Source organism: Myxocyprinus asiaticus, chromosome 30, assembly GCF_019703515.2.
Source record: "Myxocyprinus asiaticus isolate MX2 ecotype Aquarium Trade chromosome 30, UBuf_Myxa_2, whole genome shotgun sequence".
NCBI lineage: Eukaryota > Metazoa > Chordata > Actinopteri > Cypriniformes > Catostomidae > Myxocyprinus > Myxocyprinus asiaticus.
The window spans coordinates 44,545,504-44,568,598 of NC_059373.1; the positions used below are offsets into that span (position 1 = coordinate 44,545,504).

Genomic DNA, 23,095 nt, shown 5'->3' on the forward strand with positions numbered 1-23,095 from the left:
CGAGTGCAAATGCAAAATAACGGGGTGCGACTTAACCTCTCTGGCTAGTTTAATCGAAAGGCTTTGCAGTGGCGAGATAAGGGCAAGAACTTCCTTTTCAATACAAAACCAGGGAGGGGCTCTCTCAGGTGGATGCGACCAGTGAGCCAAATGTCTAAGACCAAATGCGTAATAATAAAACAAAATCTTGGGTAGGCCTAACCCACTTTTGTCAATCGGCCTATGTAACTTATTGAAATTTAACCTGGGACGCTTACCATTCCAAATGAAGGACTTCGCTATGCTATCAAATTGCTTGAAATAAAAGAGGGGGAAATTTGGAATACAATTCATTTTAATAACATTAACCTTCCCAATCATCGAAAAGTGTAATGAAGCCCACCTGTCCACATCATTCGAAAACCTTTTTATTAAGGTATCAAAATTAACTCTGACTAAATCAGACAAATTTGCTGGGAATAAAATTCCCAAATACTTAATTCCCTGTTTGGGCCACTGGAAGGCACTCGGCTGGAAGGCCGTTACTGAACAGTATGCTGTCAGCGCCAAAGCTTCGGATTTAGACCAATTGACTTTGTATCCTGAGAACTTGGAAAAAATTTGTTAATAATTCTATGGAGGCAAGGCATAGATCTAGTAGGGTCAGAGACGAATAATAAAATATCATCTGCATAAAGCAGAAGCTTATGCGCCACACCTCCCGCAATCACCCCTGGAAAATCATCCTCCTTTCTTATAGCGGCTGCTAATGGTTCCAGGGCAAGACAGAACAATAATGGGGAAAGAGGGCAACCCTGCCGGGTGCCCCTATCCAGAGTAAAATAAACTGAAATTAACCCGTTTGTTTGTACCGCTGCTACAGGGTGTCTATAAAGTAACTTAATCCCACCAATAAATGTACTCCCGAACCCATACATTTCCAAAATCTTAAAAAGATAATCCCATTCTACCATATCAAACGCCTTTTCGGCGGCAAGTGAGATGGCAGCGACCGGAGATTGATCATTCGCTACTGACCACATGATATTGATGAGATGCCTAATATTATCAGAAGAGCTACATCCTCGAATAAACCCCACCTGATCTATATGTATAAGTGATGTCATAACTTTACTTAATTGATTAGCCAGAATTTTGAAAAAAAAATTACATCTAACTGGATCAGGGAAATTGGGCGGTAACTTTTACACTCGCTTGGATCTTTGTCCTTTTAATAATCAGACTGATCCGGGCTTGCGTCATGGTTGGAGGAAGCTTTCCATTCTTTAATTATTCCGTATAAACTTCTAACAAAAGTGGAGCCAGTTCTGTAGCATAAGATTTGAAAAACTCAGAGGAAAAGCCGTCAGGCCCCAGAGTTGCCTGTGGGCAAGGCCTTAATTACCTAATCAAGCTCCTCCAAGGTTATCTCAGAATCAAGAGAGTTTTTTTGCTCAATCGTCAGTTTAGGAAGATCTAATGGTTCCACAAAGTTCCTAATATCTTCATCAGTAGACGAAGACGTGGAACTGTAGAGATCAAAGTAGAATTCTTTAAAAGCATTATTAATATCAATGGCCGAGGTAAATATTTCCAGCAGATTTCACTGAGGGAATGGTAGAAAAAGACTCTCTCTGCTTTATATATCTAGCCAAAAGTTTTCCTGCTTTGTCCCCCGACTCAAAGTATGACTGTCTTGCCCTGAATAACCAAAACTCCACTTTCCATGACAAAATAGTATTATATCTATATTTCAATCGGGTCAATTCTCTGAGGCCATCAGATGACATACGGCGCTTCAGCTCTGCCTTGGCACTTTTAATATTTCCTTCCAACTCCACAAGTTCTTGTGCTTTGGATTTTTTGGTGAATGAGGCATAATGTATAATCCAACCCCTATGAACCACCTTAAGTGCCTCCCAAGCCACACCCACAGAGGATACTGAGGACCAGTTGGTCTCCATATAAACATTGATTTCAGTCTTTAACATTTGTTGGAAATCAGGATTTTGCAAAAGGGACACATTAAGGCACCAACTATATGATTTATTTTCTCTGTATATGGCAACACCTCTAAACTCACCAGGGCTGAGACTAAGATATTTCCAACTGAGCAATCAACAACAGATGAAAAGGGATTTGGATATAAAAAAAAATCTATTCTAGAATAAATCTTATGAACTGATGAAAAAAATGTATAGTCCCTACCAGATGGGTTCAGAAGTCTCCAAATATCTGTAAGACCAAGATTTTTACACATCCTGTGAAGCATCAATGTAGCTCTAGGTGGCTTACACACTTTTTGCTTCACTATGATCAAGGACTGAGTCCATCAATAGATTAAAGTCTCCTCCCAATATTATATCATATAATATGTGCCAGTGGCTTGCAACATCTCTTCCAGATCTGTAAAGTCTTGAAAAACGTGTGCATTAACCCCACGCACGACAGGGCCAACGTCAATCCCTTTAAACTCCGAGTCCATGTACGCCTACGAGAGCCCCCGCGACAACTTTGCCATTGGATTGCTCAATTTTGCCTCACAAATTTGTAAGGCAAAATTACATAAGATCAAATATTTTGTAAAACAAACCTCAGCCAATAGGCAGAATAAACACAAAGAACGTGTAGACTCATTCACAGAACTGTCTCGAAGGTATGTTCCTTCACAAAACAAATTCCAGCCGATATAAAGCCATTCAGTTTCCTCGGTCAGACAAAAGAATCTTCAGTGAGCCAGCTGATGAGTGCAGCAGATGACATAATCATTCCAATGTCCCACGAAAACACTCCACAAATCATACTCCAGCCAACAGGAGGCATAAGCACAAGGGACTGACAGATTCATCCATAACTGTCCCGAAGTAGTGTTATTTAACAAAATAAGCTCCATCCGCTAGGCGGGACCAGCACAAAAGGAAACGAAACACACATCCCGTTTCCTCGGATGGTCAAGAGTCAATTCACTCGGAGGCCGCATAAAAGTATATCCCATGATTTACACAGTCCACCAACTTTATAAAAGACATCCTTTGTGTGGGCATGTAGATATTTGTGGTCATCCGTAGTGTCTTCTCAATCTGCCCGGGAACTTCATTGTAAAAGTGATCTTCCGTCAATGCAAAAGTTTCTTTAAGGAAAAGTGTTAATCCACAAAACAAAACAAACTCCAACCACTCGGCGGTGCCAATGCAAAAAGAAACAAAAATGGCGCACAGCTTCCTCCGAAAGCCAGAATATGTACAGTGAGTCAATCCACTCACAAGAAAAATACCCAATGGTTACCCATTGTTTCAATAAAAGACATTGCCTGATTGGGACATGTAAATACTTTGTTGCCATCCTTGGTGTTTATTCTCAGTCTGGCTGGAAACATCAGAGCAAAAGTGATCTTCCACTGATGTAAGAGTTTCTTGCATTCCTTAAACTGATCGCGTTTCTCTCTCGTCGAGTTCGCAAAGTCCGGGAACAAGAAAATATTGTAATTCAAGAAAGCTTTCCATTGCTCCTCGCCTGGCGCAACACGAGATCTTTATCGGATGATCTCAAAAATTTGGCCAGAATCGATCGGGGCATTTCTTCCTCAGCAGATCTGTGAGCTGGGTCTCTGTGAGCTCGCTCGATTTCCAGCTTGTGGCCTGTTATTTCGAGCAGACTAGGGAAAAGCTCGTCTCGGAATTTTACCATATCTCTGCCCTCCTCATGCTTAGGAATTCCAACAATTCGAATGTTATTCCTGTGGCTTCTATTCTCAAGATCTTCAAGCTTATCAAGAACACGTTCCAAATCAATTTTGGTTGCGGGCGGATTAGCGGCTAATTCCCTCTCTGATGCCTCCAAATAATCGATTCGTTTTTCAACATCTGTCACTCTTGTGACTAGCTCAGAGAATTTTTTTCCATCGCCGTAATTGATTGACGTTTTACAGCGAGATCCTCAAAGTCCGCAAGTACCTTCGTCAACATCACCGACATGTTGGACAGTTGACGCTGGATTCCTTCTCCTGCCGCACCATCCAAATCGAGTCCCCGGTCTACAGGCCTGTCTGGGCTTTCATCTTGAACCCGTAAGTGTCTTTTAATGTCTCCAGAGCCTGAGGATTTTGACTTCTTTGACATGTTTACCTCAATCAGTAAATGTGTAACTGTGTGTATCGAATTTCACCAGATTATATCATGAAAATAATTAAAAAAATTAGCAAAGTGTGCAGAGCTGTCTCTCACACGTCTGCCCTTCGCATGGCGTCACGTGGCTCCTCGCATGTTAATTCTTAACACAGTTTGTCATAGCAAAGGTGATTCCTAGAAACTAGCCATTCCTCTTGTTGCTCCGGAAGTGGTGAAAATAACCGATGGATGAATTGGGAGAAGGGACAAATGGACTAGCATGTTACCTAATACATTAGCTGCGTTTATATGGACACTTTTAGTTTTAATTGGAATGAAATCATTCCGATTGATGATTCCGACCGTACTTTATACATTAACACTAATAAAGTGATCGAATTGATGTGAGCGTTTATATGTATCAAGCATCAGATCGGAACTGTTATAGAATTTATTCACGCCACCAGATTACAATGTAAATATAGTCATATTTACACAGTAGGTTGATATAGAAGAATGCTGGATATTTTTGAAATGAACGCATAATATGCCCACTGTAATGAAAGGTTGTCGTTGTGCGTGAAACGTCATCACGCCATTACTGCATCAGTACTGAACATGCGCGGATCATCCCAGTTTCACAAAGCAATCCAATCAAGTGTTTATAAAAATTTCCTTTTCAAACGGATTAGAAAAGGGTTAAACCACCCCTTACAATCCAAATGAAATTTAAATCAGATGTGGCCATTTTAATCCGATTGATGTGGTTACATGAGACGTTTTTATTTGGATTGAGTTTCTAGTCTGATCACAAATGGATTACCAGGGTCCATGTAAACGCAGCTATGACGTCCAAAATAAATAAATAATTGCCGCATAAAAACAACCAGTTCAAACGGCAATGGCTTTAAACTTTTATTCCATTATTTCTGGGATTATTTGATTATTGGCAACATAAAAATAAATATATTGTATCACTGAAAAGACTATTTTGAGCAGCTCTTTCATTATAGACCTTTTTCACAGACTGTGACGCATTTCCGCCTTAGTTTTACATCTAAATGAATTACCACAGCTGCGAGGGGGTTCGATTACAGCTGCTGAAAGAGTGACAGTAAATTTGGCATCTTCTCCCATCTGACTTTCTTAATCCACTGCTCTCTATTTTTTTTCTTCTGGAAAGTCATTCAAATGTCATAGTGGGCTTTTTCTTTTGCTCTTGGAGCAAATGGGTAAGTGAAAATAATATTTGCTGTGGTCTCCCAAGGTCAGTTACAACCACTTCAGCCCCCCTCTCCTGGTAAACAGCAGCGCGAGTGTAGAACACACACACACACACACACACACACCCACACCGGTTTGATCGCATGGCTTAGGGACGTGATCTAACCATATGTGCGAACTATGCGAAGTTACCGCCACCATGCATTTGTACTTGGAAAAACAATTAAACGAGTGCAACGTTCGATTTTTCAGAGAAATGTTGGGGGACATAAATAATTTAGGTTAAATTAAGTGCCACTAAACCGTGTGTATTCTGCAGAGGCAGTGGAATATGTATGAAGGTGTTTAAGGTTGCTGGTGTTTCCCCCTTTGGCTTGAAATCTCTGTCGACATTCACGACAGATGGGTTTTCCTGGTCTCATCAGGCAAAATCCAAAATAATTCCAAATCTCTTGAATTGTGTTGTGTAAAAAGCTTCTCACTCTCCAAAGTTTTACTTAAATCCATATTATCCATTAGGAGACACGACCGCCAAATTAACATGCTGGGATTCAGACGTGTGTTTTTGAAGCATGGGAAAACCACACATGGAAAAATAAACAATACCATATATGGGGCAAATTCTAAACAGCATTTTGAGCTCTTAAAGGGCACTGCATGAAGGGGACCGCCCTCGAGAAGACTATATTTTTAATATTATTGCAGACATAGGTCTGATTCAAATTAAGGTTTTAGCAGAAATAATATTTACTACCGCACATACAACATAACTTACGGTATTACTCTATTGACGGTACTACCATTTTAAAAAATACTGTGACACCTTAAGTATTTTGAAGCTTTAGGATTGCGATACTACGTCCCTGATAGCACACATACATCACCCAGATGTGTGTGTTTACATCTGGAAGACGCATTTTTTAGGTTGTTTGCTCATCTGCAATACGTCTATAAGACGTTTCCTCTCGGATGTCAATAAGACGTTCAGCAGATGTATTCGAGATGTTTATGATTTAGAATGTTTGCAAATCTGATCTTTTTAAGATGTTTAGCAGATGTTAATTAGATTGCGATGCTTTCCAGACGAAAAGATCTAAAACAGACATCTCAGAGATGTACGTGTTCTTTCTGGGGTAGCACCGTTTTTGTAAATTGTTTAGAAAATTTTATCATCAAAATGGTGTTTAAATAAATTCATTAAAATGTTATTAAATGAATGTATAACAATTAATTTTCAACATTATTTTGTATTATTTTTGTCAAATAAAGCGCTTCATGATTAGCATCACAGATGTAAGATATTGCTTAAATATAATACAATTATTTTTGATTTATTAATATTATTATTAGTAGTAGTAGTAGTATAACAGTGAAAATTACATTTCTGTCATACTTCATTTAAATTGAGCTTTTAGTTTGGCTGAGCTATTATTTTGAAGTGTTTTTGTGTTATGACCCCTCCTGTTGATATCAAATCAAATCACTTTTATTGTCACACAACCATATGCACAAGTGCAACAGTGGGTGAAAGTCTTGGGTGCAGTTCTGAGCAACAAAGCAGTCATGACAGTGATAAGACATATACCAATTTACAATAACATCAGATTTACTCAACACAATTTACATATCTAATATACACATAATTACACAACACAATAATAATATACAATGTACAGTATACAATATACACAATATAGAACACACATATACATAATATAGAATACACATAAAATAAAAATAGTATATAAAGTATATATAAAATATACAGTAGGTTGTCGGTTGATAGTCAGTTGCCTGTGTGTTGTTAAGAGAGAATATAATTTATGACAGCGGATGTGAGATAATAAGACTAATAAAGTGCAGAGCTGATGTATGTTGATCGTGAGAGATCAAGAGTTCAAAAGTCTGATTGCTTGGGGGAAGAAGCTGTTATGAAGTCGGCTGGTGCGGGTCCTGATGCTGCGATACTGCCTGCCTGATGGTAGCAGTGAGAGCAGCCCATGGCTCGGGTGGCTGGAGTCTCTGATGATCCTCCGAGCTTTTTTCACATACCGCCTGGTATATATGTCCTAGAGGGAGGGAAGCTCACCTCCGATGATGTGTCTGGCAGTTCGCACCACCAGGGCACACAGGGCTTTGCGGTTGTGGGCGGTGCTATTGCCATACCAGGCAGTGATGCAGCCAGTCAGGATGCTCTCTACAGTGCTGGTGTAGAACCGTGTGAGGATGTGGTGGTTCATTCCAAACTTCCTCAGCCATCTCAGGAAGAAGAGGTGCTGATGAGCCTTCTTCACAATGGCCTCAGTGTGGATGGACTATGTGAGTACTTCTGTGATGTGGACACCGAGGAACTTGAAGCTGTTGACTCTCTCCACCGGTGCTCCATTGATGGTGATGGGGCTGTGTTCTCTGTCTTTTCTCCTGAAGTCCACCACAAGCTCCTTGGTCTTGCTGACGTTGAGGGAGAGGTTGTGCTCCTGACACCGGTGTGTCAGAGTTTGCACCTCCTCTCTGTAGGCTGTTTCATCATTGTCAGTGATCAGACCTACCACTGTCGTATCATCAGCAAACTTGATGGCATTGGAGCTGTGTGTTGCCGCACAGTCATGTGTGTACAGGGAATACAGGAATGGGCTGAGAACACAGCCCTGTGGGGCTCCAGTGTTGAGGGTCAGTGATGAGGATATGTTGCTGCCCATTCTAACCACCTGGCATCTGCTTGACAGGAAGTCCAGGATCCAGCTGCACAGTGAGCTGTTTAAGCCCAGAGCCCGGAGTTTCTCATCAAGCTTGGAGGGCACTGTGGTGTTGAATGCTAAGCTGTAGTCTACAAACAGCGTTCTCACATAAGTGTTCCTTTTTTACAGGTGGGAGAGAGCAGTGTATAGTGTAGATGCAATGGCATCATCAGTGGAGAGGTTGTTGCGGTATGCAAACTGCAATGGGTCCAGTGAGGGAGGCAGCACAGAGCAGATGTAATCTCTGATTAGCCTCTCAAAGCATTTGCTGATGATGGGGGTCAGAGCAACAGGACGGCAGTCATTTAAGCAAGTGATTTTGGATTGTAGCCATCCCGGAATGGAGAGTAGCAATGGTCCAAAACCCGGTCCCCTCATGTGTTGAAACTGATATGTTTGTGGTATTTCGGTGCGATTGATTTGAAACTGGCTTTGTTAAAGTCCCCGGTTACAATGAACGCAGCCTCAGGGTGTGCGGTTTCCTGCTCACTTATACTCCCATACAGTTCCTTAAGTGCCCGGTCTGTGTTGGCTTGTGGCGGGATGTACACAGCAGTGATAATTTCCCTCGGTAGCCAGAATGGTCGACACAGAAGCATGAGAAATTCCAGATCAGGAGAGCAGAAAGACTTGATAGTATTTACGTTTCTCTGATCACACCAGGATTTGTTGATCATAAAACATACACCACCACCTCTGCTTTTACCTGAGAGGTCTTTCGCTCTGTCCGCTCGGTGCACGGAGAACCCCACGGGTTCAATGGCTGAATCTGGAATCTCAGCAGACATCCAAGTTTCCGTAAGGCAGATAATGCAGCAGTCACTCGTCTCTCGTTGGAAAGAGATCTGCGCTTTCAGCTCGCAGAGATTGTTGTCCAGAGACTGAACATTTGCCAGTAGAATACTGGGTAGTGGGGGTCAATTTGCACAACGTCTTACTCTGATGAGAACAGTGGCTCTATTTCCCCTTTTCCTTCTGCGTTTCTGCGGCCGGGCTGCCCAAACAAAGGGCCCCGTTGGCGTTTTTGGAAACAGCGGGTCAGCATTGAGGAATTGGAAGTCCAGTTTTCGGTGTGCAATTGCAGGACCAATGTCCAAAAGTGTTTGTCTATCGTATACAATAAGGCAGACAACATCCAAGACAAAAAGCATAAGAACTGTAAACAAAACAAACAAAAAACTGCAATGTTGTGTTGGATTTCGCAATGCAGCAGCCATACTCTGTGCCATCTTGAGTACTACTCAGTGTACTCAGAGATATGTGACTCAGAGTGATTTTTAAACCACAAAATGCTGCTATTTAAATAAATATGTAGTCTGTATGTGCCTCACGCTACAAAGTGAATATGCGCTCTGTTCACTGTCATCTGCTACAAACATTGTGCTCTGCTCATGACTGTGTTCCCTGTTTGAGCCATAGAGGAGCTTTAAAAGGTACGTGCGATGCAGCCGGTGTCTGGACCACACTGTCTCCACACATTCACGTGCTCACATTTGCAGCATGCAGCTCATGCAAACTACATATTTAAATAATTACATCGCAACTTTTGCTTTAAAATAAACTTACTAGGACATAATGTGATTTTAAATTGTGCGCTGAATGTTTACGTTATGACATTTGTGCGTCAGATGGTATCGGTTTTTTATATCGGAGCATTTTTACAAGTACGAGGACAGTGCATCTGGAAAGTATTCACAGCGCTTCACTTTTTCCACATTTTGTTATGTTTCAGCCTTATTCCAAAATGGATTAAATTCATTATTTTCCTCAAAATTCTACAAACAATACCCCATAATGACAATGTGAAAGAAGTTTGTTTGAAATCTTTGAAAATGTATTAAAAATAAAAAACTAAAAAAAAATCACATGTACATAAGTATTCACAGCCTTTGCTCAATACTTTGTTGAAGCACCTTTGGCACCAATTACAGCCTCAAGTCTTTTTGAGTATGATGCTACAAGCTTGGCACACCTATTTTGGGCAGTTTCTCCCATTCTTCTTTGCAGGACCTCTCAAGCTCCATCAGGTTGGATGGGGAGCGTCTGTGCACAGCCATTTTCAGATCTCTCCAGAGATGTTCAATCGGGTTCAAGTCTGGGCTCTGGCTGGGCCACTCAGGGACATTCACAGAGTTGTCCCGGAGCCACTCCTTTGTTATCTTGGCTGTGTGCTTAGGGTCGTTGTCCTGTTGGAAGATGAACCTTCACCCCAGTCTGAGGTCCAGAGTGCTCTGGAGCAGGTTTTCATCAAGGATGTCTCTGTACATTGCTGCATTCATGTTTCCCTCGATCCTGACTAGTCTCCCAGTTCCTGCCGCTAAAAAATTTCCCCACAGCATGATGCTGCCACCACCATGCTTCACTGTAGGGATGGTATTGGCCAGGTGATGAGCGGTGCCTGGTTTCCTCCAGACATGACGCTTGCCATTCAGGCCAAAGAGTTCAATCTTTGTTTCTCATGGTCTGAGAGTCCTTCAGGTGCCTTTTGGCAAACTCCATGCGGGCTGTCATGTGCCTTTTACTGAGGAGTGGCTTCCGTCTGGCCACTCTACCATACAGGCCTGATTGGTGGAGTGCTGCAGCGATGGTTGTTCTTCTGGAAGTTTCTCCTCTCTCCACAGAGAAATGCTGGAGCTCTGTCAGAGTGACCATCGGGTTCTTGGTCACCTCCCTGACTAAGGCCCTTCTCCCCCGATCGCTCAGTTTGGCCAGACGGCCAGCTCTAGGAAGAGTCCTGGTGGTTCCAAACTTCTTCCATTTACAGATGATGGAGGCCACTGTGCTCATTGGGACCTTCAATGCTGCAGAAATTTTTCTGTACCCTTCCCCAGATCTGTGCCTCGATACAATCCTGTCTCAGAGGTCTACAGACAATTCCTTGGACTTCATGGCTTGATTTGTGCTCTGACATGCACTGTTAACTGTGGGACCTTATATAGACAGGTGTGTGCCTTTCCAAATCATGTCCAATCAACTGAATTTATCACAGGTGGACTCCAATCAAGTTGTAGAAACATCTCAAGGATGATCAGTGGAAACAGGATGCACCTGAGCTCAATTTTGAGTGTCATGGCAAAGGCTGTGAATACTTATGTACATGTGATTTTTGTTTTTTTTGTTTTTGTTTTTTATTTTTAATAAATTTGCAAAGATTTCAAACAAACGTCTTTCACGTTGTCATTATGGGGTATTGTTTGTAGAATTTTGAGGAAAATAATGAATTTAATCCATTTTGGAATAAGGCTGTAACATAACAAAATGTGGAAAAAGTGAAGCGTTGTGAATACTTTCCAGATGCACTGTAAATGAGTGTATTATTGGACCCGATTCCAAATCCAGTATCAGTATTGAGACATCCCTACATTAAATCACAGCCTTTTGCCGTTTAATAAACACACTTTTCCAGAGGTGAGAAGCTGCTGTCAAAAACACAGAAACTGAAAGAGTGTCTGCCAAAATAAAAGCTCCATTTAAATGGAAAAAAATTTGACAGAAATATTACTAATTTATAGGTAGGTAATATTCATTGTGATAACAATACTATACTACTACTACTACTACTACTACTACTAATAATAAATCAATAATTGTTTATTTAAGCAATATCTCCCATCTGTGATGTTCTGTTGTGCAGCACTTTATTTGACAAAAATAACTCCAATGTATTTTGGATTGTGCTGTGAGGATGCACTGTATATAAAAGTACGTTTTATGATAAAAAATAATGCAATGTTAAGATGAAAATTATTCTATTTTCATTTGATTTAAAGTTTTAATTCATTTCTTTTGAAGTTTTTTTGATAATATTGAATTAAAGTGTCAAATGAAATTAAACCAAATTTGTGAAAAATAAAAGACTGGAGAAAAATAAAATTTATTTTTTGATAATTTTGGTAAAGCTTAAAATTATTTTTAATGTCTTCTGAGTAACAGTTGCTGAAAAATAATAAACAGGCTGTCCTCAAATCATCAATCTCACAGTATTGTATTTACACACACAAAATTTAAACAACAGGTTTAGGTATCGGTGAGTACCGAAAATGAAGTATTGGTTCTCGTACTCGCTCTCAAAAAAATTATATCGGGGACATTCCTAAATAAAAATACCACTGCTGTTGAGCAGTGTTTTTGGTGTGAATAGGTAAGTTTGCAACTTCTGTATATCTGAACTCTTGTGCATACAGTATGCCAAGTTTTATACGTAAAGCTCCAGATCTTGAAATGCTAATAGTCCAGTGATCATTTACTTTAGATGTACTTAAATATTCAAAATAATGGAGAGACTTTATGATGTGTGTAAATGGATGATTTGTTGATATTGTAGGCTGGACGCAGTGAACTGTAAGCGTGTGAATGTGGGTGGTGGTCAGGCGGCAGCATATCTGCAGAGATTGGTACAGCTGAAATACCCCGCACATCAGGCCGCCATAACACTGAGTCGCATGGAGGAGCTACTGCACCAGAACAGCTACATCGCACTCGACTACCAGCATGGTAAAACACACACATGTCTCAAAGACGTTCATACATAATTATTTGAATAAATATTTGAGAAAACAATTAAAGCTGCCACAATTAACTAATTTGTGAAAAGTGTCAGTTACTGCATTTCGTTTCGATCTACACAAAATGTGTCAATTTGACATTTACCACATTTATTTTGCGATGGTAGGAAAATTGTAACCAATCACAGACATGTCCTTTACTCGCATTATGTGTACAATTTATTCAGAAATGTAATGTAAATAAATGGTCACTAAAACTGACATGGTGCCTAAAGGACAATTTATACAACAGCTGTGATTGGTCCCCTTTGTTACCAGAGACTGTCCCCAGCATGACAAGAAATTATCTGTGGTAGTGTCACATTTCCTCCAAGAATAGTTTATCTATGCATCTTGTATATCCACTTATCACTGATCGTGTCACATTGTATTTGGATTATTATTATATTTTTTGTGAGCATCTGATGTTTTTATATATATATATTTTTTATTTCATGAATACGCAAAAACGCTGTTAAAAAGATCTTCATTTTAACAATATTGAGAGATGAAGGTAATATAAATAAACTAATAAAACTGAAGAAATGTCTTTTTTAAATTATTTGTAAAATGTACTTAATAGAAATGCAGTTTTTGGTGAGGAAAAACATAGGACACCCCCACATTTATTTACTACTTAAAATGCATAAAATTAGAATCAGGTGCGCCACATCAGGTGCAAAAGATTAGAACATCGTTAGAGAGGATTGTGGAGGAGCCTGTCTTATTTAAACCTCAGACATTTAGTTTGGTTTGCTCTTGATTGTTGAAGTGAGTGAAATCACCATGGTGAGATCAAAAGAGCTCTCTGAGGCCTTCAGAAGGAAGGTTGTAGATGCGTACGAGTCTAGGAAGGGATTTAAAAAAAAATCTCCAAACAATTCGAAATCAGCCATTCCACTGTCCGGAAAATAATTTATAAATGGACAACATTTAAAACAACTGCCAACATGCCCAGGTCAGGCCGTCCTAGCAAGTTCAGCCCAAGAGCAGACCGCAAGATGCTTAAAGAAGTCTCCAACAATCATAAAATGTCATCTTGGGACTTACAGGTAGATCTTGCCACAGTTGATGTCAAAGTATATGCATCTACCATAAGAAAGAGACTGCACAAGTTTGATTTGCATGGGAGGTGTGCAAGGAGGAAATCCTTGCTGTCAAAAAAAAAAAAAAAAAAAACATCAGGGCAAGACTAAAGTTTGCCAGAGAACACCTAGACCAAGACCAGGACTATTGGAACAATGTGCTTTGGACAGATGAATCCAAAGTTGAATTGTTTGGGCACAGTAACAGAAGACGTGTGGTGCAAACCAAAGACAGTATTTGAGCACAAGAACCTCATACCAACTGTGAAGCATGGGGCTGGAAATGTCATGGTTTGGGGCTGCTTTGCTGCAGCAGGGCCTGGCCAGCTCACTATCATAGAATTCACTATGAATTCTTCATTGTATCAGAGGGTGCTTGAGGAAAATGTAAGACCATCTGTCCGAAAATTGAAGCTGAAGCGGATGTGGACTATGCAACATGACAATGACCCAAAACATTCCAGTAAATCCACCAAGGAATGGCTTAAAAGAAAGAAATGGAGAGTTCTGGAATGGACAAATCAAAGCCCGGATCTTAATCCTATTGAGATGCTGTGGGGTGATTTGAAATGGGCTGTGCATGCAAGAAACCCCTCAAACATCACACAGCTGAAAAAATTCTGCATGGAGGAGTGGGAAAAACTTTCTCCCAGTCGATGTCAAAGACTGGAAGACAGTTATAGGAAACGTCTTATTGAGGTTATTTCAACCAATGGGGCAATACCAGTTACTAGGGCATAGGGTGTCCTAACTTTTTCCTCAGTAGGAATTGGCATCTTTGTAAAAATGATATGGTTAAAATTTCATTGTTTTTGGTTCAGTTACATCGCTTTTATCTATAGATATTGTTTGAAAGAAGATCAAATATTGATATGTCCATATTTCTTAAAAAATAACTAAATATTTCATGGTGTCCTAATTTTTTCACATGACTAATATATATATATATATATATATATATATATATATATATATATATATATATATCTCTATAGCTCTGGTATGTGAGTGAAACAATATTTGTTGTATTCTACTCGAGACCTTTCAGATCTATCTGATTTGACCATAAGTTTGACAGTGTACAGTAAATGATCAAACTTCATAAGTTATGAAAATGGAACACTTTTAATTTGTCAGCAGATTTAAAAATTCACCTGTTAAGAGTTTGTTATTGTACAAATTATTTTAAAGCTTTAAAACGACACCCATTGTGCTTTGGTCAAGAAAACGTAGATTCGACGCAGACGGATAAATCGGCCTTAACTCATGTCAGTGGCAAACTTGCAGCAAATTGTCCATTTTCGCCAGAGGTTTGCTACCAGTGAAAAGCTGCAAACTGCAGGCAAGCATTTGTGGCGAATCACAATCTCATTTGCATGTAAAAATAGTGAGTTGCAAATTTGTGGAAAGTTTGCGGCTAGTGTGACAGAACTGTAGATTTTTCATAAGGGAAAGAAAGTCATACAGGTTTAAAACAAACATGAGGGGAGTAAATAATGAAGAAAAAAAAAATCATTTTTGGGTGAACTCTTTGTCACACATAAAAAATTTCTCATTGCCACTTCATTAGATAACAAAATAAGGGAACAAAAAAACAGTTCAATAAAAACAAAAACAAACAAAAAAAATTGGAGATCATTACCAAAAACAGGAACGAAAAACGAAATGGGGGTTAAGCGCTTAATAATCTGTGAATTAAATTCTGGTAATGTTTTCATGAAACCAAACACCAAGGCCCTGTCCCAAATGGCACCCTAAACCCTTGCGTTCCTCCTCCGTGTCCAGGCTTTGGTGACGTAAGCAAGTGCAGACCGATGGGGCACTAGTCAGTAATTCCATGAGGGTGCATGAGTTATGAAAGTGTGCATTTGGGGACAGACTTCAAGCAGATGATGCATTTTTATACATTATGATTTTATATACAAGCAGTTTTACAAATTATTATTTGAAAAGTCTTTAAATTGATAGATAGGGTCAAAGAACACACTTTATCTCTTGGATATTTGCTTTTTTATTGAGTAATTCTAGGCAACGCACTGACAAAGCATTAGGAAATTTAAAAAAGAACATCTGAAAGACAAAGCACACATAACAAAACCCCATATTTTTAAATGTTTAGAGAACAAATAAACAATGATTCAGACACCTGGATGGTTGCGTACAGGTGCTTAAAAAATCAAATGTACTGTATATAAGGGTGCTTTCACACTTGGTTCGATTGCTTGGACTGAACCCGAGTTCATTTCCTCCCCCTCCCACTGCCCATGCTGGTCTGTGTTTATATCACATTATTTGGGTCGGAACCACTGTCCGATTACGTCATCAACATGAGTACAAGCGGCAGCTATTTACCAGTGTAACTAGGCAACAACTTGAGAAGACGTCACTGTGTTAAATTAAGTTTTAAAGTTTGTCTCTTTGGATTTACCACCAAAACTCGCCATGCACAGAACAACACTTGTGTTTGTTTACCGCGAATGCATTGAATGTGCAGTGATGTGATGAATATTAGCGTTTGTCTACTGCAAGCCCGTGGATGCGTTGCAAGTGATGTGAAGAATTTGAGCTGCTCTCTGAAGGTGGTGAATTTGGACACAAGCAGGAATTAGAAATACATTATACCATAATAATTGCGATCGCGAGCCTGCAAAGATTCAAATTATACGTCATTACAAACGGTTCACTAGCTGAGAAGTGCTACAACTCCTGCCACATTGCAGCAAGAGGTCTTGTGGACAGTGTTTGGGGAAAAAAGTTTCCTTGCATGCAGAATGGGCTTCGAACAAAGCTTGAGACAACACTGACGGTCATTGTTGCAGGGGCAGTATTATACAACTTTGGGAAATGACTTGAAGATGAGCTACTACAGGAGTCTGAAGAGGATCACCCAAACGAGGATCGAGAGGATGCACAGCAGGAGTGCAGTGCTGCCACTGCAAATGGAAATGCTGTCCTGAGAACTCTAATTGAGAACCATTTCACTGCATATTTTGTGTTATGTGGCATTAAAAGATGTCAAATATGTAAACACGAGAGAGAGAAATATACTTTCAATACAATAAATTATTAACATTGATTGAAAACATTTTTAATTCAAATGAGTTGCTTGAATATCCTTTGCACAAATAAGATGACTAATTTAAAATGGTTGCCTTGTTCTTTTACAATTTATGTAATATTAATACGTTAATGTAACGGTACAGTCAGATACATTATCTTTTACATACAGTACCATTCAACAAATAAACATTAAAACAAAATAATGTCCAATTCTCTAGATTTAATTAAAAACAATTTGAACTGGTTCTAGTTCTCTGCAAAGTTTGTCTTTTTTGACAAGTTGCAGTATTTCCCATTGTAGAAGAAGCACCTCTCTCTGCATCTTTGCATTGTCGATCTGAATTATATTTTTCTCTTTCTTCAGTTGTAGTAATTCAAAATGATATTCGTTTAAGTCGGTTTTTGGCATTTTGCTCTTCGAGGGCTCTGGATGCTGAGCATCTCCTTTGCTGACACGTTTAGTTGTGGTGGTGTGAACGCACGGTATTGGCTCGCTGGCATGTACATTTGTGGCATGCGTGCAAGAAACAGACGCTACATCTCCATTATTCGGATCTAAAAGACAAACACACGTTTTATGAAATGATGTTGTCTTTATCAAGCCAACAATGACTAAATGATTTGCCATTTCCTAATTGAAATGTAGAAACATACTTTTGTAGGTTGGTGTTGGTGGGTCTGGCTGGTCCACAATGGCATCATCATCAAATGGGTTAGATAAGGGAGATATTTGTTGCGGGATGATCTGGATGATTTTTTGAGACATCGGATCCATTTCACTTGCTGGTGGACCTCCTCCCGTGAGAAAAGTTCTTCTCCTCTCCTGAGAAGCATCTTTTTTCTCTTTCGCTTTTACGAAAATTTCCAACAGGATTTCAAGTTCATCACGTCTTGCTTGTCCTTGATACCCGCAGACGCATTAAAGCTGGTGCTTAGCTGGACCCACGCCTCTTCTTTTTTCTTACGGTAACATTATCTGTCATCTTGTCTTCGATTACAGTCCCATACTGTTCCATTAATTGAGATATAAAATTCTTCTCATGGCTTGTAAAATTAGTACTTATGCGTGGCTGCAGCATTTCCTTGGCTTTTATTTGATCTGCCTTTTGTGCCGCTGATCTGTCTAGGAAGCGGTTATTAACAGCTGTAGAAATTTTTCGAATTTTTTATTATTTTACCTGCACGAGTTTCTTTTTCGCAGAGACAATTTTATGTTCCCACTCAAAGGAAATAAAATAGTGTTATTATTATTTTGTTACACTTTAATTCATCATGGCAGACAAAATGAATCGCAAGTGAAAGATTTAAACACAGGTTAACATTTGAATCACTGATTTGTTAATCCGTGTTTAAATTTAAGTGGTGCAACAACTCCAATTAAAATAAATCCTAGATCAACAAATCTTTAATTAGCTCTAAACTCTTAATTTAATCCTTATTGGTGCAACCCTAGTGTTAGATTACTTTTAAGAATGTACATTTTTTTTAAATAAAAACTGAATAGGAGGAATTCCTTTTCTCTGGACAACTGAATAAAACAATTTCCAATTTAATTGGTTTCAAAGTTTTGAAACAATTATACACATCTGACTAAAAAGTAATATTATATACACAAGATAATCAAGTGTTACGTCATTGACAATCAGGAAAAAAATATTATTGAAATTAATATTTAATCCGCGATTTGACATTGCCTCGTCCACCATTTTTTTTCAGTTACATGTTGTACATCTTTTATCACCAATTTTCCCCACAAAAAATATTTTATTCTGTCGTTTGAACAGTCTTACACAAACGGGAGATTCTGGCTCATTGGACCTCATGTTTGTCTCAACTGTGGTCATGTTTTTGTGTGTAAATTGTGTGTGTCAGAGATGGAGAAGTGGCGCAGTCCTGAGTTTTACAGAGAGGAAGTCCACCGTGTACAGCTGCCTTTCTCTGGCCGAGTGGCAGGTGTTTGCGTGAGCGCTGAGGAGCGGAACGAGAGGAAAGCGCAACAACTCTGTCGACTACAGGAAATTAACAACCGTCGTAGAGAACAGAAACTACAGGAAGACCAAAAACGACTGGAGACACTGCTGTCCGTACAGGTACACACACACACATCTCTGTAAAAGTTAAACACACACACACACACACAAACAAACACACACGCACAATAACAGTGGTGTTCCATCAGGAGCTGCTGGAAGAGGGCTCGCTGGAGATGTTTCACAGGAGTCTGGTAGAGCTCAACATGGACTCAACTGAAGAGCTTCAGTCCTACATCCATAAACTCAGTCTGAGTGTGGAGCAGCAGCGGCTCGTGAATACTGAGGTTTGTGCTTTTATCCAGTACTTTCTGACCACAGAAATATCAAGTGTTACCCTTCATACAGTTTAAAATTTGAGAGATCTGCATTTAACAATTAAACATGCATTTGGTTTTACTGCACTAGCTCCATGTAAACGGGGTTGGGAGGGTTATGGATTTTCTTTATAGAATTCATTATAAAATATAAGTGTGCCTGGTAAAATGTGCATATAAATGCTAGAAATAGCATTGTAGCTTATAATAAAGCTAAATGTTCACATGATAATTTACACACGGTTAACTTTTTGTTGCTCCAAACTTGCTTCAAAACAAGTGAGTAAAGAGAAGGTTAATAATGTAAGCCACATCATTTAAATGAATTATGAATGCATGTAGCCTAGAGTTTTTAGAAGTTAATTTCCATATACTAATACAGATTGACAGTAAAAGTTGTATATGTTAACATAAGGTAACATATGAATTCATAAAACATTTACACTTTTAATATTATATTATATTTAAAAAAAGAAAACACACCAATGCACAATATAATATAATAAACGTGTCCAGAGATATCCAAGTAGCCTCAGTGGTTTTGTATTGACCTGCTAATTCATTATTTAATGTATAAAACTTTTTTTTATTGCGAAAGTGGTCTTGAATTTTGTTCTTTTATTTGGCCTTAAGTTTTAAATAAAACATTTTCTAGCCTGCAGATACCCTGCAGCCTCAGTTCACTCGTACGGCCAATGTACGTGCGCAGTTCAGCTTTTGCACCTCTACCGATGCGAATAGAGGGGGATAGAAAGCCTGTAGGATAACAGCCTGAGCCCTGAAAGGTGGTCAAAGCCTTGGAGACCGTTTGATAAAAGACGCTATTATCTTTATTGCCGCGGGAACGCACAGCCTGCAAAAAGTCCGTAATAATTACCAACATGAACGATTAGCACAGGATTAAAATCAATGAGAAGCTCTGATAATTAGGCTGTTTCATTACCTCATGTCCCCATATAAAATAACCCTGTCCAAGTAGGGCAGAGAGAACAAGGCTATTTATTTTTTATTTTTTTAAAGAGCACCTATTATGGTTTTTAAATGGGCCTAATTTTGTTTGAAAGGTCTCATACAATAGATTTACATGCATCCAAGGTCAAAAAACACTTTAATTTGCTCATAATTAAAAAAAATTCCCAGTGTCAATAACGACTCGTTCAATGATCCGTTCTAAAGGATTCATTCTGAACTCCTCCTTTCAGAGAGCCTACTCTGCTCTGATTGGTCAGATGTCCCAGTCTGTTGTGATTGGTCTACCGCCTAGTGTAGTGTTTGAAGGCGGGTCAGAGCTTTTCGTGAGCAGCCAATGAAGACTAGAGGCGGGTTTTTTTGTTATCAAATTATGTAGGTTATTACAGGAAGTAAGTCTGGAATTACTAACGACTCGTTTCAGGTGTGCAGAATCGGTTCTTTCTTTTGGGAGTCAATAGCTCCATTTGCCGTGCACTTTGATTTTTGAAACTTTGCAGACTTTTTTACATTCACAAACAGCTATATAACACTACATGAAAGGTAATATTTGCAAAACCATAATAGGTGCTCTTTTAAAGTAGCCTACAACAAGGCATTGTTTGTGCAGTTGTTATTTGCGGCATGAAATATTAGGTCGTATGCCAATATGACGAGGGATTATTTTTTGTACCTGATGCGAAAAAATAAACAATGTTGGCAAAGAAATTCTCATTTCTTTATCATTTCATGCCACTCCGCTCCAACATGGAGCGATGATTTTTTTTTTTTAACTTGGAGTTGATTGATCGCAAATGAGTGAATATTTGAGCCGAGCGACATCTTGCTCCATGCCACTCTGGTCTTGATTGAGAATCCCACTGGTTTACATTACAGATAGCTGTGACCTTCCTAGCTAAGTAGTCCCCTTACTGGGAAAAAAAAAAGAAAATGCACAAAATAAGATGAGAAGAGTGTAAGGAAAGCTAACAAAGCTTGCAAATTTAATTACTTACCGAGATCAGCTACAGAGGACATCGGCAGTTCTGTGTTTATCTCAGGTGAGACTGAATTCAAAGCCCCGGTTAGTTCCATCCACTGCTGCGTTTGATTAGGTCTTTCTTATGGTCCCTGTACTCTCTTTAAATTTTTCAATTTGTTTATGATTTGGTCAATTGTCTGTCTGATTGAAGCATTTCTTGCCATTTCTCCTCGTATACTTTTTATCCCTTTGCGATCTCTTGAGTTTCCAACAGTTCTGCCATTCCGGTGCAACCATCAGCACGGTTTCCCTGTCTTCCCGGACTTTGCAGAACAGCTGGTGAAGCACAACAGACCTGCGTTTCGCTGGTCATTTGTGAGCTAGGGCATCCAAGCCCAGTGGAGCATGAGTCATTGAGTCCAAAGGCAACAATGTGTGTTCTCCGGGGAGGCAAACAAGTTTACCTTGGCTTCCACGAACAGTTTCCATTTCATCAGAACTGTCTGTTAAAACAGATCCGCACCGCAGTTCAGGTTACCAGGGACATGTGTTGCACCTATTGACAGGAGTTGACTCTAGCACCAGAGAAGAAGCATGCAGGCCAGGTTCAACATTGGGTGCGACTGAAGTACCCCTTTGCGGTTTACCGCAGTGTTGTCGGATTGGATCAGTATGTGAAAAACTGACTGGAAAGCTCTCAAAACTAGGAAGACTGCTAGCAGCTCTAGACTATTAATGTGCCACTCCGTTTGTGCACCTGTCAAGGTACCAAATCTGGACGTCCGTCACACAGCCCATAGCTGGACGTCCGTTGCACAGCCTTTGTTGGATGCATCCGTCTTGACAACTTTGTGTCTGGTCACTTGGCAGAGCACAACAACTTTCTGATAAAGCACAGGCGTATTCCCAGTGGCTAGCACGGCAAGGCAGCGTCGTGTTACAACAAGAATCAAGCGATTGTGTCCATGCATGGAGGTGTCCATTGCATTTTTATATTTATTCATTAGGCAGATGCTTTTATCCAAAGTGTTAACAAAGTGTTATCTGCCAGTGTATATTCTCAAATAAACAGCCTTTGTTCTTGTAAAAATACCCTAACAGCATAAAAAACAATGAAAAACCACATATTATTATAATCATGTACTTAATGGATTTGTGTTTCATCTGTCAGCGCATTTCTGATTTCTGTTAAGCTGTAAAGCTGTAGAAACATGCTGTAGCTCCTCAATGACATCACATCCACCTTTTTTTAAAAATGTTTTTACTCATAACAGTGTGAGAGCACCATCTGTCTGCTCGTATGAATGTAACGCATCATTAGAGAGTGTTTCACAACTGTTGAAACGCTCCTCATATCCATGGCCATAACCAGCTATGAGGTCAATTTGTTGGTAAATTTTTCATATTCAAAAATAAAATCAACATGTGACATTTAAGGAATTACACATGTTTTCATATGCCATCTGTTGATGGTTTTACCATGATCTATAGTATTATAATGGTATTATAGCTCGTATCTAAAGCGAAAGAAGCATTCTTTTCATTATGCGTGTACTTGGCACTCACGCAAATTAATTTGAACTTTTCATCCAACACTGGATCACAGTGGGTAACATAACTGTGTCAGATCATACCAGTTAATTTGCCAACTTTGACTATTTATTTTGACTATTAATTTTTCAATGCTTCCAAGTCTCCACAGAATGGTCATTAGATATAAAACATTAAACATTAGTAGGCTTCTGATTCTTTGCTTTCTGAGTTTGACTGAGAATAGGTCTGTAAATGAAAATTAGTCCAGTAATAAATGTATTATTGCTTGGTTTGAGATGGCTTATAAAATCTAAAGTTATCCAGCCAAAGAGTAAGTGTTTTTCTCTGGCTATCTGCTGTCAAATTCTGACCTACAGTGGCAAAATGCTGTTACTACGGCAAAACTAAAACTGAGAAAAATTGCTTCAAAGGTTTTATTTTATTTTAATTATCCATCCATCCATCTTCTTATGCTGCTTGTCCTATATAGGGTCGCGGGTTGTGCTGGAGCCTATCCCAGTTGTCTCAGGCTGAAGGCATGGAAACACC

General features: G+C 39.3%; 1 protein-coding gene across 1 annotated transcript in view; it reads left to right on the plus strand.

The window, feature by feature from the left end:
- Positions 1 to 23,095, plus strand: part of actr5 (actin related protein 5) — an 88,174-nt gene that overhangs the window by 18,341 nt on the left and 46,738 nt on the right. Inside the window, exons 3-5 of the mRNA XM_051663796.1 lie at positions 12,372 to 12,541; positions 18,609 to 18,826; positions 18,916 to 19,053. Coding sequence (XP_051519756.1) covers positions 12,372 to 12,541; positions 18,609 to 18,826; positions 18,916 to 19,053 — 526 coding nt within the window. The remainder of the gene's footprint in view (positions 1 to 12,371; positions 12,542 to 18,608; positions 18,827 to 18,915; positions 19,054 to 23,095) is intronic.